The 15,418-nt window shown below is 40.1% G+C and overlaps 1 protein-coding gene and 2 pseudogenes across 2 annotated transcripts; all 3 read right to left on the bottom strand.

The window, feature by feature from the left end:
- Nucleotides 1–778: 778 nt before the first annotated feature.
- On the bottom strand, nt 779–2,533 carry LOC148572088 (uncharacterized). Its single transcript, XM_088507368.1, has one exon. It carries the CDS (start codon nt 2,531–2,533, stop codon nt 779–781), a length of 1,755 nt encoding a protein of 584 aa, XP_088363494.1.
- Nucleotides 2,534–5,206: 2,673 nt separating this feature from the next.
- Nucleotides 5,207–5,864, bottom strand: LOC107634571 (brassinosteroid-responsive RING protein 1 pseudogene; annotated as a pseudogene). Its single transcript, XR_015907564.1, has one exon. The product of XR_015907564.1 is annotated as a brassinosteroid-responsive RING protein 1 pseudogene (transcript).
- Nucleotides 5,865–8,400: 2,536 nt separating this feature from the next.
- On the bottom strand, nt 8,401–14,047 carry LOC107633455 (uncharacterized; annotated as a pseudogene).
- Nucleotides 14,048–15,418: the final 1,371 nt, after the last annotated feature.

Genomic DNA, 15,418 nt, shown 5'->3' with positions numbered 1-15,418 from the left:
TTTGCTGAACTTTTCAAAAACAGAAAAAGCCTCATGTTTATAAGCAAGAAAGAACACCCAGCCAAATCTAGTATAGTCATCCACAATTACCATGCCATAACTCTTTCCTCCAAGATTTTGAGTTCTAGTAGGTCCAAACAGATCAAGATGCAACAACTCCAGTGGTTTCTTAGTAGAGACATCTCTCTTGGGTTTGAAAGAGGTTTTAATTTGTTTACCCATTTGACAAGCATCACAAATGATGTCCTTATCAAATTTTATATTTGGAAGACCTCTAACTAAGCCTCTTTTTACAAGCTTAGAGATTTGAAACATGCTAGCATGTCCTAACCTCTTATGCCACATCCATTTTTCAGATTCCATTGAAGAAAAACAAGTTACATTTTGAACCTTTAGATCATCTAGAGTGATTCCATAAATATTGTCACTCCTTTTGGCAACAAATAAAACAGCCCCTGTTTTCTCATTTATGACCCACAATCAGATTTTCTAAAGGTTACAGCATATCCAAGGTCACACAATTGACTTATGCTCAATAGATTATGCTTTAACCCATCTACTAAAAAGACACTATCAATGCAAGTTGAAAAATCTTTGCCAACCTTACCAATGGCAATTATTTTACCTTTACCATTATCTCCAAAAATAACAAATCCTCCATTATACTTGTTGAGTTTAATGAAGAAAGTATCCCTTCCGGTCATATGCCTTGAACATCCACTATCAAGATACTCCATGTCCATTTTCTTCTTGGATGCAAGGCAAACCTGCATGTTCTTCAACTAACCTTAGATATCCAAATCCATTTGGATCCTTTGATGTGAAATCTTCTTGGTTGCCCAAGAGCATTATAATCATGAACAACTTTATATAATTTACTATCATTACCAAAAGACTTAAGAAAGATGAAACATTGAGGAGGATCATGACCATTTCTATTGCATTTGTAGCAATGATTCTTGCTTACTGATTTTTGAGTTTTGCTGAATCCTTTTGGTTTGAAAAGCTTGGAAGAGGAGGCTTCAGATTTTTTAAAGTTTTGTTTGAAAACAGCCTTGTTTTCCTCTATGAATCCAAGTCCAGATTTTTCAGATCCAAACCTTTGACTAGCAAGTAGTTTGTTCAGATTTTGAGAACTTTGAACAAACTTTGCTAAGTCTTCATTCAAATTTTTTATTTGTTCATTCAGCTTTTTGTTTTCAGAAATCAAATCAGTGGAAACAGTAACTTCATGCTTGAGTTTGAATTTTTCTAATTCAGTTCGCAAGGCAATGTTTTCTTCTTTTAAAAACTTTTCATTACTAGTTTCATTTGCCTTAACCTTTTTCAAAAGAAGATCATTTTCTGTCCTCAAAGCCTCATTTTCTTTCTTGCATTTAGCATACTTATCCAAGAGTTTCTTAGAGTTCACAGAAATGTCTTTGATAATGTAGTGCAGTTCATCAATAGATAAGTCAGAGAGATCTACCTCATCTTCATCATTATGATCTGCCATCAGACATAGTTGAGCTTCTTGATTTGAGCTCTCTGAGCTGGTGTCGTTCTCCAAGTCCTCCCATGTTGCCGTCATCACCTTCTTTTTGTCTTTCTTGGATTTTTCACCTTTCTTAAGTTGAGGGCAATCTGACTTGAAGTGACCAGGCTCCTTACAGTGATGGCAAGTGAACTTGACTTGATCTTTCTTGACATCTTTGGATGAAGAGCTTCTTTTGCCTTTGTTTTTGTATCTCAGTAGTCTTCTCATTTTTCTTGCAAAGAGCACCATTTCCTCATCTAAGAAACTGTCATCAGATTCTTTTCCTTGGGCTGTCATTCTTGATTTTAGTGCTATACTTTTCTTTTTGTCATCTTTGTCTTGAGACATGTAAGTGGTTTCATAAGCCAGTAGCTTGCCTCTCAGCTCATCATAGGTGATTTTGATCAAATCATTCCTTTCAGAGATGGCTGTGCTTTTCACTTCCCATTTCTTAGTAAGACTTCTCAGAATATTCCTTACCAAGGTTTCTTCAGAGTAGTTTCTTCCCATGGCATCCAGATTGTTGATGATTATTGAGAACCTTTCGAACATTTGATCGATGCTCTCGTCCTCTTTCATACTGAACATTTCATACTCCTTCATTAGCATGTCAATTCTGGTCTCCCTCACTTGCTTAGTGCCTTCATGAGTGAGTCTGAGCTTATCCCAGATTTCTTTAGCCGTTTTGCACCTTGACACTTTTCTGAACTCTTCAAAACTGATTGCACAGTGCATCAAGTTGATTGCCTTGGCATTGAGTTCAACCTTTTTCTTTTCTTCATCTGTCCATTCACTGTCTTCCTTTGCCACTACTTCTCCATCAGCATTCTGTTTGGTGGGAACGTCTGGTCCGTTAAGAATGATCTTCCAGATGTTGTAGTCGATTGATTGCACGAAGATTCTCATTCTTTCTTTCCAGTAGGAATAGTTGCTGCCATTGAAATAGGGAGGTCTATTATTAGACTGCCCTTCAGTAAGAGTGAAAGCCACGATGTTGGGATTCAAGTTGTTGGCCATAGATCTTTACTCCAAGCTGTGAAGCTTGCCTTTCTGAGACCTTGCTCTTGATACCAATTGATGGTTCTAGTTGAACTTGAGAAGGGGGGTTAAATCAAGTTGGCTTAAAACTTAAAGTTTCAAACTCTGTTTTTGCTATTTCTCGAGTTGCAGGAGATTATTTGAAATTATCTCATACGCAGAAAATTAAAAGTGCAGAGAAGAGGAGAAAGAGGCCAGCATGTATCCTGGTTCGGATTCTTTGTGTCATGAATCCTACATCCAGTCTCCACCACAAACCATGGTAGAATTTTCACTATAATTCTCAGGTTACATACACCAATACTATTGAATTACTCCCTAATTCAACTAGTATCTACCCCTAAGCTTTCTTCACCAAAGCTTAGCAACCCCAAAGTGCTATCCCAACTTAGAAGGAAAATCTACACAGATTCAATTCTCACCAAGTGCTAATCCAACTTGGCAAGGGGAACTAATCCTAGTTCATAAACCCAAATTACATCAGAAAAACAAACAGTGGCTATTTTTGCATCACTCTTGCCTTTTCTCTCTTGGCTTTTGAACCTCACATAATTGCCTTTTCTCAAAACAGAAAATAACGCAAGACAGCCATAACAATAAATCAGAATTAAGCTTGAGTAGAAGAAAGAGATTTCAGCTCTGTGTTAGAGAAGGTGCTCTGAAAGTGTGTGCTCTATTCCTTAACTTGAAATGTTGGAGTGAGGCTTGTTATATATCTTCAGCTTGGCTTCATGGTAGCTTCATCCTCTTTGCTTTTCCTTGCTGTCCGTTGGAGTGGTCCTTGATGGCATGCCGTCCTTTCTTCATCCTACTCCACCTCCCCTGCTGTCCGAGGAGCTCCACCACTACCTCTGCTATCCTTGGTGTTTCTTTCTTCCTTGGCATGTTCCTCTTTTCCATTCTGCTCCATTTCTTTGCTGCAGCTCTATGCAAGTTTGTGTTTTGCATAACCACGATCCACAGCAGTGCTTTGCTGATGTCCTTGAGTTAGTGTGTGTGCCCTTTGTGTCCTTGCTTGCTTTTACAGAGCCACACTTGTCCTTGCATGATACAGCTATCCTCATATTTCTTTTTTAGCAAATATATACATAATCATTTAATGTTGCTGAACGATGCTATGAGAAATTGTTGGACTTGTTTACTGCACTAAGGAACAATGTGAGCTGTTTTTCTATTTGTTGTGATGGGCTGTTGCAGCATAAACTAGTATATTTGGGCTTGCTACAATAAAACACCCATTAAACCATATTGGACTTTCAACCCAATTAAATGTTTGTCATCATAATTAACCCAAAATCAAACTAGGCTCAACAGTAATAGTCCATGCATACATGGGCTCCTTCATCTTATAATAGAATCTTGATGATATTCTTGCTCTACATCTATATAGGAAGAGTGCGTGAGCCTTGTATACACGCTTCAGATCAATAATCATTTTCATTCAGTCTTAGTAAATTTTCTCCCATTTAATTTCTTTACAAATCTCTTTAATAATGATTAAAAACAGTCTAAAATTAAAGATTAATTATAGAGATATTTATGAGAAAAATTTTATTTGATAACTAATTTATTGTAACTTTCATGTACAGGTAAGCATAACCGAAGGTCCAATTCCTATATGAAATAGAAGATCTACAGCCGTTAGCTCGCTGCTCCGCCAAAAATCGGTTGCCAACAAAACTATAATTTAACTGTGACTCCACCAAATAAATAATATAAAAAAGGGTCTCGTCTGTTAAAATTTAAGATGGCGAGTAAGCAGGGGAAGCAAGTAATTAATTAAGCATGCTTAATTCATGGAAATTATAATTTTCTTTGAAACACGGAGCCTTATTTTATTGCAGTTGCACCAGGTCACACTACCGATTTTATTATATTAATAATTTTGACTAGGTTGCGTGGAATGGAGCCAGACAGGACGAAGAACGTTAACATAAGCAGCATTCATTCAAAGTTAAACAAACACCTTGTCTCATAATTTATCGATTCTGCCCTCCTCTCCTCTATTCAACAAACCACGCCGGCTTACCTTTTCTCAGTCTTATTTAATTTTGATGAGACATGAATGAATTGATCACGTGTAAGGAAGTAGAAGCTAGCCAGCTATTACCATATAATCATAAGGATAATGTTAGGTAGACAAAAAAAAAAAAAAACAGCAAAAACTTGCCTTATTTAACATTAATTAATTGTCGCAACAATTAATGAATGCTAAATAAGACAAATTATGACTGTTTTTGGCTGATTTTCTTTGGTTACCAAACATTTCTGAATCATAATTGATTCCTCAGGTTATTTGCCTTACTCCTAACTTTGAAACCAATGAATTTAATGACTATCATTGTCAATTTAATGACTATAAATCATAACATCAATTTTATTTATCAATCTCTTGTTATGAAAAGAGCCCTTTGTATCACAACAAAGAGATATACTCACATGATTAATTTTATGATTTATATATGACTTGGACACATGATTAATTTTACGATTTATATATGATTTGGAAGTCGGAATGTCTTTTATAGTAGTCACGATCTTCTTTGTCCAAGTATACCTACCAAGTTCAATTTTTTCTAAGGCCAAATATAACTAAGAGGATTATCTACACTGGAACAATAATCTATAAGCAGAGAGAGGAAGAATGCAATGCAATGCAAGGCAACTGGTAGCAAGCCAAATCCAATTCTGTATATGAAAAAGTAATCTAAACCGAGATGGATATAATACCAATTCAATTAAACTGTAGGAGCCGCGGGTCCATTTGGAGGAGCTGAACTATGTACACACATAGATACATAGGGAAATGAAATGAAGAGATTAAGAAGAAGAAGAAGAAGCTAAGCATGAAATTCGGGAATGGCAGAAGCAGCCCAGAGGCCGTGATTGAAGAAATCATCTGGAATGAAGGGTGTCCGGCACAGAGGGCACGTGCTCTGATCGTAACCCATCCAACGGTCCACACAACCCCGGTGGAACACGTGCGTGCAGTTCACCAGCCGTCGGATCTCATCCTCCTGCTCGAAGTCCGTGAGGCACACGGCACACCTCTCAGGCGGCTCCACCAGCTCCGAGAACTTCACCACGGGAAGGATCTCTCTGATGAGGAGCTCCGACACGGGGTGGAATTGGGGCATTGTGTTATCGGTGTCATCGGGTTCGAGGAAGTTGGGGAGGCCCGTGTAGCTGAAGAAGGTGAAAATCAACCTTCTTATGTAACCCAATACGGAGAGGATTTGAAGAACAGGCTTTGGGAACAGAAGCTCTGTGTAACCCACTGGGAATCCCATATAGACGTCCGTTTCTGTTTGTGAATGGAAAGAATGAAAGCTAAACACTCAGCGACACCTGCCTATATATATACTACTCAGGTTTTAGGCTTCCCTCTGGAAATACCAATAATGCCCTTTGTCTTTTTCCACACTCATCTAACTAGACGACATTTATTAGGATTAGGGAACAACAGAGTAAGACCTTTAATTTGACGTTGAAATTGTTTTAAGACTCCTTCAAATAACTTCATTTTGTAGCGTCAAGTTAATGCCACCACAACTCATCATTTTGAGGTTTCACGTGGTCACAATAATAAACCAGTACCTAGTATAGCTAGAACCTTTCGTTCGAAATTGAAATCCCATCATCATTTGAATTTACTTCCTTCATCTTTTTCCTAGCTGTGCATTTTTTGAAAAACAAGTTCAAATCAGTTAGTTGAAAACAACGGGTTGGATGGGTTATTTAATTAGTAAGGATGTGGTTGCAGTTGCAATAATTTGTTGTTGAGCACCGTACCATGTCATTTCAGGGATCATTTGGTTCATGATGGTCCCTTGATAGTGATAGTGAAAATTAATGACTCTAGTAGTATATGACGAAGTTGAGCACATCATCCGTGAGCGTGAGTTGTTATAGTATATCTGGAGTTGAAATGTCCCATCTCATGATCCCATTTGAAAGGCCACTAAATTGAATGCAGCACTTTTGTTGGGGACAGGTGTCAGCTGTGTGATGGATGATCATGTTACTCTGGTACTTCTTGGATCAAGGAATTTCTTCAATTTCGATTTCCCATGGTGTCTGATGCAGCCAAGACATCATTGGTCCACACTCACCACTCCCCATTCATCATCCTTGCCTTCCTTTGTCTCATCTCAACCTCAATCTCAATATTGCAGCTTCTTCTAAAATCATATTTTTCATTTTATATGGTTCTGAATAGTAAATTAAATTTTGTGACTATGAATATCTTAGATATATAAGACAGTTCCATAAATAACTTAAGAAATTTCAACAAAGTTATATTTTACTAGATATTATATATTATTTACGTAAAAATATTTTTATGATGTGAGTAACCACCAATCTTTATGATATGGTCATTTACCAGATAAGATTAATTATTTTACCAGCCAAATATAAACCATGATGAATTCTTAGCAACATAGTACTTCCCACTTCAACTTCTTCTTGTTTTCGTTTTGTTATGCCTATATATTAATTTGATTCTCACCACTACTACTGACGATTAACAACTAAGCTAGTAGTGTGGTCATTGGAGATAAGTTATTAAAAAAATGGCGGGGAGGGTTATCGCTGCTAATTCCAAAACCTTTAATGTAAGCAGCATCAGAAGTTGCCTGCCATTAGGGTAAAAAATAATTAAATGTAAAACATAAAACAGAGCATAGCCTTTACAATATGCTTGTCAGATACTGTCTCTGGCCTCATCATATATAATGAAAAAAAAAAGGTGTTTTTTACCAGCAACAAACAAGTTGCACATATTTAATGAAAGCAAGGCGTGTAAACGGGTTCTGATTCGTCATCACTATTTATATCTCTTAGAATGGCATGGCATGTGAAAGCACGTTGATGATGGCTAATGTAGAAAGAGCTATTCAGCTATATACATATACTAGTAAACGACCCGCGGGATAGATATTGAATCAATGTAATAATCCAATTTACGTATCCTTGTAATAAAAACGATTAACATATATAAAGTGTAAAATCTAGATGCATTTTGGACACAACATTCACCTACATTTGTCTACTGTGTCTAACACGCGTGTCTACTCTATCCAACTGTCTTAATAAAAAGTAAAAAAATTTTCTTCGGACACACTTAGCGTGTCCAATCTCATTCTTAACATATATTCTTAAAATAAATTTAGATATAGTATATATTATTATTTATTAAAACAAAAAATATTTTAAATACTTTATATAATTAAAATAAGACATTAAAAATAATTAAAAAATTAATTTATATTTAATATCAATAACATATTAAAATATCATTACGATTTATCTATTTTATATGTATGTGTGTTCCTGTGTCTTATAAAATTTTAAAATTTGCATATTGACATGTCCCGTATTATATCATGTCCCATGTCCATATCAATATCCATGCATCATAGTGTAAAACACAATTGTAAGTCGTGTTTGGTTAGGATCTTTTCAGATATAAATATAACAGTGACACAAATATATAGAAAGATATAATAACAAGGATATACAAATTTTTATTACGTTTAATAATGATACACAAAATATATTAGTCTAAATCAAATATCAATTTTATTTTCATACAATATAATTGCTACTTTACCAATTACCAGTATTACCATTATTTTATCCACTTTTTATTTTTCTTATTGGAAATTTTGTGATGTTTTTTAATAATGTGAAAAATTGGGCCAAAAACCCTAATAAGCCAAGGCAAGTTTCGCATTACGTAAATAAGCCAAAAGCAAAATCGTTTCAGCAATGAGCCAAGGCCTATTTTAATGTAATTCGAACCAGTATGGTTCAAACTACATTCCTTAGTAAATCGAACCAACTTAGTTCAAATTAGGAGGAGAAAAAGTTGAACGTAATTCGAACCGATCTGGTTCGAACTCAAATTGCACATAATTCGAACAAGGCAAGTTCGAATTATACCAACCATAGCTAACCATGTAATTCGAACCAACCTGGTTCGAATTACCCTTCTCGTGACTCCAATAGTAATTCGAACCACCCTGGTTCGAATTACTCAAGATTCGGCTATATAAGGAGTTTGAATCAGCCTCATTCGAACCATTCTTCATTTCTCCTACCCCACCAAATCCCAGAGAAAATGACCTAGATTCTCTCCGACGAAGATCTGAACGGAATACTCTGCTGATGGGGGACGATCCGGCACGATTATATCGCTTGGACGGAGTTACTCATATAGCCGGGGTCATCAACGACGAGGTTAGTACAGAAATAACTTCGTGCTAGTGGTATATGTGACTTAGTGGTTTTGCCTTTGGTTTTAGTGGCGGTTTATGTTAGCGGTAAAGCGTAGTGGTATTGCTGGTGGTTTAGTTGAGAGGTTTAGGATGCGGGTTAGATGGTGGTTTAGTTGGTGGTTTATTTAGTTAGTTTCTGTTGGTGGTTTATGTTAGTGGTTTATGTTAGTGTTTTACGTTAGTTGTTTAATGCTAGCTGTTTTACGTTAGTGGTAGGTGTTGGTTGTTTTAGGTTGGTGGTTTAGTTGGTGGTTTATGTTAGTTGTTTTATGTTAGTGGGATGGTTTAGTTGTTTTATGTTAGCTGCTTCATGTTAGTAGTTTATGTTGGTTTTTTTTATGTTGGTGGTTTATGTTAGTTGTTTTATGTTAGTGGTTTGTGTTAGTTGTTTTATATTAGTGGTTTGTGTTAGTTGTTTTATGTTAGCTGTTTTATGTTAATGGTTTTAGTTAAGCTGTTTTATGTTAGTGGTTCTAGTTAAGCTGTTTTATGTTAGTGGTTTAGTTGTGTGGTCTATGGTAGTTGTTTTGCATGTGGTTCTCGTTCATGGATTTTTATGCGGTTTGATTTAGTATGATGTTTTGTTGATGATTTATCGTGTTGGTTATGTTTGTCATTGGTTATGAAGCTGGTTCTAATAATGCGGTGCATGTCATGCGCAGCCTCAGCGATGCATCAGGAACATGCGACGGCAGCAGGGCATGCGACTGGATGACAGATACGTTCCGTACTTGCAGATGGCCGGACTATACCATCTTGCAAGGCTAAACGATAGATGGTTCCGGTTAGACGAGGCCCTTGTCAGTGCATTCGTCGAGCGATGGCATCTGGAGATGCACACGTTTCATATGCCATTCGAAGAGTGCACAATCACACTTCAGGACGTGGCATACCAGTTGGGTTTGCCAGTGGACGGGCGTTACGTGAGTGGCTGCCTATCAGAATTTCAGATATACATCCAGGGTGGCCGTCCAGCCTGGGTGTGGTTCCAGGAGTTGCTTGGAGTGATTCCTCCTCCCAGCCAAGTTCAGAAGTATACAGTGAACTGCAGCTGGTTCCAGGAGACTTTTGGTGAGTGCCCCGAGGGAGCCGATGACAAGACTGTGCGGCGATATGCCCGTGCGTACATCATGATGTTGTAGGGTACGCAGCTGTTTGCGGACAAGTCCGGCAACCGCATTCACATCAGATGGCTTCCCTACATAGCTAGGCTGGAGAAGATGGGTACCTACAGCTGGGGTTCTGCAGCACTGGCATGGTTGTACCGGTGCATGTGCTGAGTGGCGAACAGACATGTGGTCAAGTTAGCGGGCCTACTTCAGCTACTTCAGTCTTGGATCTTCTAGCGATTTCCTCGGTTTAGGCCTGCAGGGTATGAGACGTTCAGCTGGCCATTGGCCTCGAGGTACTCTACTCAGCCTTCTCTATTTCAATTTAATATGCATAACTCCATGCTCATTAATAATGTATTACAAACCCTAAGCACACATTTAAGTAGCCATAAGACATATGTATGATGCAGGTGGTCAGGTTACAACCCTTCCGGTAGCGAGAAGGGTCCTAGAGTGCAGATGTGGAGGCTGCGGATAGACCGGTAGCGAGAAGGGTCCTAGAGTGCAGATGGTGCAGGGGCTGTTGCAGTTGCTGGTGGTAGTACCCATGATGGCGGACATGGAGGTGAGTGGTATGGGTTAGGTATGGGTGACAGGGCTGACACTGGTGATGCTGGGCTTGGAGCGGGGCCTTTTGGAGATTACTTCGTTGGTGTACCAGGCCATGACCAGGCTCTTCAGGAGAGTACCCCATGGGTTAGTCCGGGATCACAGTGGGCAGATTTTCTTGCCGCAGATACGCTTGATGCGAACTTCGGGGGTTCACACTTTCTAGACGAGATTACTGTCATTATGCAGGAGGACGCGTCTGTCCGGAGGCGTGGTCAGAGTTCCGGCACACAGGCACATTTAGATGTCGATTTGAACGAGCCTCCTACGACATCTGTTGCTGACCATTTTGCGTTGGGAGGTACCCCACCCTCCGCCTACACCGCTGCATCACGTTCAGTTGACGGGCCGTCTGCGGCACCCGTCCATTCTACGCCACCTGCACAGCCTGCCCCGGATGAGGAGGAGGATGAGATCGAGGACGAGGAGCCACTTATCCGCTGAGGTCATAGGACACGGGTACCCCGTCGTTGCTTTACGGGCTCGCATCTGTTTAGATGATTCATGTTTCATGTATGTTGGATTTTCATTTTCATTCATGTATGGTGGCCGTGTGTAGTTTTGTTGTTATTTTAGCCAACTTATTTTTTTTTTGTTCATGTTGTTGTACTTTGAAAACAGTTGTTTATTGGTTATATCATTGACTATCATAGTCATCGCATTAGATAACAATGTAATATGTAGATTTATTTATTAAAATTTGCATTCACCAAACTTGTAGAAATACTCAAAGTGAAACATAACATATTCAATAGTTAACGCAGCATCCACAATACAACGCACAAAGCTCAATAAATTACATGAGTGCTTAAATAAAACATCGAAACGCGAAAATTAAAAAAAAAAAGTGCCAAGACTAAGAACATGGCGACTAATGGCCCCCTGTGTGAGACGATCCAGCTAGCTGTGGGCAACTTCGACGTGTGTGTCTGGATTGGCGACATAGGCCACACCTCTTTGGCCGGTTCGGATCTGCCTCGTCCATATTCATCCGTATCCTAGTGGACCTCGGACGACCCTCTCTCGCACGCCTCTTGTCAAGGTCCGGCATCACAATGGGCCCATCGTATGGTGGCCAGAAACCCTCCGGGATCAGAGGTGTGAATCCCATGCGATACACACTGAATACCGAACTAATCCGATACACACTGTGAACATAAGAGGTCCAGGTAACCCGTGAGTAGGCACAACAAGCAAGTGCGTGTTGACACGGGAAATGAAGTGCCTGGAAGTACCCGTAGTCACATGTCTGAGAGGCAAGAGATACTCTGTAGCTACCCAATGAGAAAGAACCAGTCGGAGTGGTCTCTGCTACGGTGAACTCGGAGTTATCCCGGTCATACAAAGTCACCGTGAAGCACCTGACCATCTTCAAGTTGGCCTCAATACACTTCACCAAGTGCTGACTGAATTGTTGTCCGGTTCCCATCTGGGCCTCAGCCTCTCTCCCCTTGCGAACAAAGAGTTCCGCAAGCCTTCCATATGTTGCCTTCACCAGGGAGCATACAGGGAGGTTTCTGACACCCTTGAGGATTAAGTTCACACACTCGGAGATATTCGTCGTCATGTGACCGAATCTCCGCCCCTCGTCACAATGCTGAGTCCACAAGGAATAATCAATCCGGTTCGCCCACTCACACATTGCCGGGTCTTCAGACCGCAAAATATCAAACCAGTAATCAAACTCAACCTCAGTCTTGGCATACGCGGCATTCACTAGAAGCCTATGTGCGTCTTTGTCCTTGAAGGTAAGGGCAAAATTAGCCGCTACGTGTCGAATGCAGAATGCACGGTATGCAGATGGAGGTAACCAACCTCCGTCAGGAGCCTCAAGCGCAGCCTTGATGCCGTTATGCCGGTCCGATATAACCAGTAGACCCGGCTGCGGTGTCACGTGCTATCAAAGGTGGGAGAGAAAGAATGTCCAAGACTCTGCATTCTCACCCTCTACTAGTGCGAATGCAACAGGTAGAATGTTGGAGTTTCCGTCCTGTGCAATCGCGATGAGCAACGTTCCCCCCGTACTTGCCGTACAGATGGGTGCCGTCAATGCTAACTAGCGGCTTGCAATGACGGAATGCCTCGATGCACGGTGGAAACGTCCAGAAAAGTCTGTGAAAATAGGCTTGAGACTCGTCTACTTGTCCACCAACTCGAACGGGGCTCGTCCGTAGGACTGCAACAGTACCAGGCATCGTCAACTGGACTCCCAACACCCACCTGGGGAGCTGTATGACTCATCCCAGTCACCGTAGATGATGGCAATTGCCTTCTGCTTCGCCATCCAGACCCTTCTGTAAGTCGGCCTAAACCCAAAGTGTGCTGCCGTGGCATTTAGGAGCACCTTGATGCTGACGGATGCATCAGCCCTACCATTGGCATAATGAACGCCGATATCACATGATAATCCAAACTCCTGTGGTCACTCGAGATGGAGGTGGCAAGGCAAGTGTGAGGTCCATTGTACCGTTTGACCTCCCAAATGCCCTTGCGTTGCCGGAGACTCAGTCGAATCAACCATGTGCACCCATTCCCAAACTCAGAACACTTGCCCACATACCGGCGATAATCAGACTCCACTACCTTGTACTGTACCCCTCGCCGGATGCTGTAAGTCTTCACACTTACAGGGCCTCATCTTTATCCTGAAATTGCTGACCAACCTGGAACTCTGTCAGACCAGCAGTCCCTTCCGCATCTCTAGCTCTGAATCCAACAGAGTGCCCAGAAACCCCCTCCTGCCTCATGGCATCCAAGTCCAAAGAGAAAAAATGTGGTGGATACTGCTGTGTGCCAGAGCTAGAACCACCTACCGCCAGTGCAGGCTCACTCGCTCCGATATCATCGCCGCTGTCATCATCAATCATATCCGGCTCGACGTCATCATCCTCTGCATCACCCAACAATCCGTCTCCAACGCCAAGCGGTGCAACGCCTTGTAAAGCGTTCGACAGAATATCAAATGATCCTACCTCGTTGCCTACGCTGTCATTTAGATCAACAGCAAAAGACGGGGAGGCGACAGGTTGGACCGCTAGCTCGTACACAGGGACGGAGGAAGAAGCAACGGCAGGCCTGGAACTAGAACCGGCTGCCATGGCTAAAGTGGTGGTATTCCGGTTCGAACCCCCTGAGCTGGATACCACATCAACCAGCTTTGCTAACAATTCTGGTGTCCTCACCTCCGGAAACTGCCGCCGACAAAGAAACATGACTTGCAAGTCCTCATCACTACCAATCGTGAAACAATCATACTTCACGGTATCCTGGAGGACCATGATTGGAATGCGATAGAAAAACTTCTTAACCCGCTTCGCATCTTCCAGACCAAGCTTCATCAGCACAGATCTAACAAGGTCATCATAGCTCGTCGTAGGACTCACGACAATACAGAGAGGATCCTTATCTGTGAACTTCACACCGGAATGAGTTTTCCTCTTAATGGATCCTCTGTGATGAACCAAAACAACAAAACTCTCCTCACTAGCCATCTTACACCCTCTAATGAGAGCAACTCACGTTTACAACCATATATATACTGCTCTGTCTCCCACTAATTCGAACCAGCCTTCATCGAATTAGGGATTGTGTAATTCGAACCAGCCTGGTTCGAATTACTTGGTGCAGCTTCTCTCTCTATAATTCGAACCACTATGGTTCGAATTACGTGCGTTGCTAGTTCGAACCACCCTGGTTCGATTTAGTTAGATCTCTATTTTTGTAATTCGAACTGCTTTGGTTCGAATTATTACTAAATGCAGTTCGAACCACACTGGTTCGATTTATATAAATATATGCTTTGGCTCATTATTGAAACGATTTTGATTTTGGCTTATATACGTAAATTCGGCCTGGCAGTGGCTTATTATGGTTTTTTGCCCTGAAAAATTAGTGTATTTTTTTGTGAATGCCACAAATTTGAGTGTTAAATTTGTAATTTTTATTTATTTTTTAATATCACAAATATGAGGGTTAGATTTGTGATTTTTGTTTTTTAAAAAAAAATACAAATTTAAGGATCAGATTTATATTTTAGTATTAAAAAAAATTTTAAACATACAAATCAAACCTTTCAATTTATTTGAAAGCAAAAAGAAAAAATTTCATCTCACCACATATTAGACCTTTCAATTTATGTATTATAGAAATCTGATCCTCCGATTTTTTAAATCTGAGAATTTGATTTGTTATTTAAAATAAAATAAAAAATTTTAAATTTATATAAAAAATACACCAATTAACTATAATATTGGATTATGTAATACCCGGTCTAACCAAAATTTAGTAAATAATAAGTTAAATAGGAGCGAATATGGTTGGAATATTTGGCAATTGAAATTTGATAATTTAAATACGATATTTGGATTCAGTGAATTTTTCCGAGTCGGAAAATATAGTTTTCTGCGTAAAAGTGCGCAGTGGAATTTTGACCGGCAGTACCGGCTGAGATCTGTCTGGTACTACAACTGAGGAAATTGATTATGGGTAAATAAGATTAAGAAATGAGGAATTATAATTAGGAAAGGTAGAAATATTTAAAGTGCGATTTAGAGCGCTAATCTTAAAGGTTTTGGCCCAAAATTGGGCCAATGGGCAAAAATAAGTGAACCGGGCCTAAGTGGGCCCAAGACCCAACATATATAAACATTAGTTGTGAGCATTTCAGCTCATTTTACCCTAAAAAGAAGGGTTGGGGCGCTGATTTGAGAAGAGAGAAGAGAGAAGAGAAGAGAGAAAACCTAACTCTCTTTGATCTTCAAACCACCATAACTTGAGCTACGGAGCTCCGATTGACGAGCCGTTTGCGGCCACGCATTGCTCTTCTCATCCTCTACAATTCTATCTAAGTTTGGTGGTGAGTA

This window comes from Arachis ipaensis, chromosome B3 (assembly GCF_059453495.1).
Source record: "Arachis ipaensis isolate K30076 ecotype BB chromosome B3, ASM5945349v1, whole genome shotgun sequence".
In the NCBI taxonomy this organism is placed as follows: Eukaryota; Viridiplantae; Streptophyta; class Magnoliopsida; order Fabales; family Fabaceae; genus Arachis; species Arachis ipaensis.
This window is presented reverse-complemented; position numbering and strand designations above follow the sequence as displayed.

What these genes read in the sequence shown, in the direction of transcription:
- LOC148572088 (XM_088507368.1), bottom strand. Translation starts at nt 2,533, where the DNA reads ATGGCCAACAACTTGAATCCCAACATCGTGGCTTTCACTCTTACTGAA.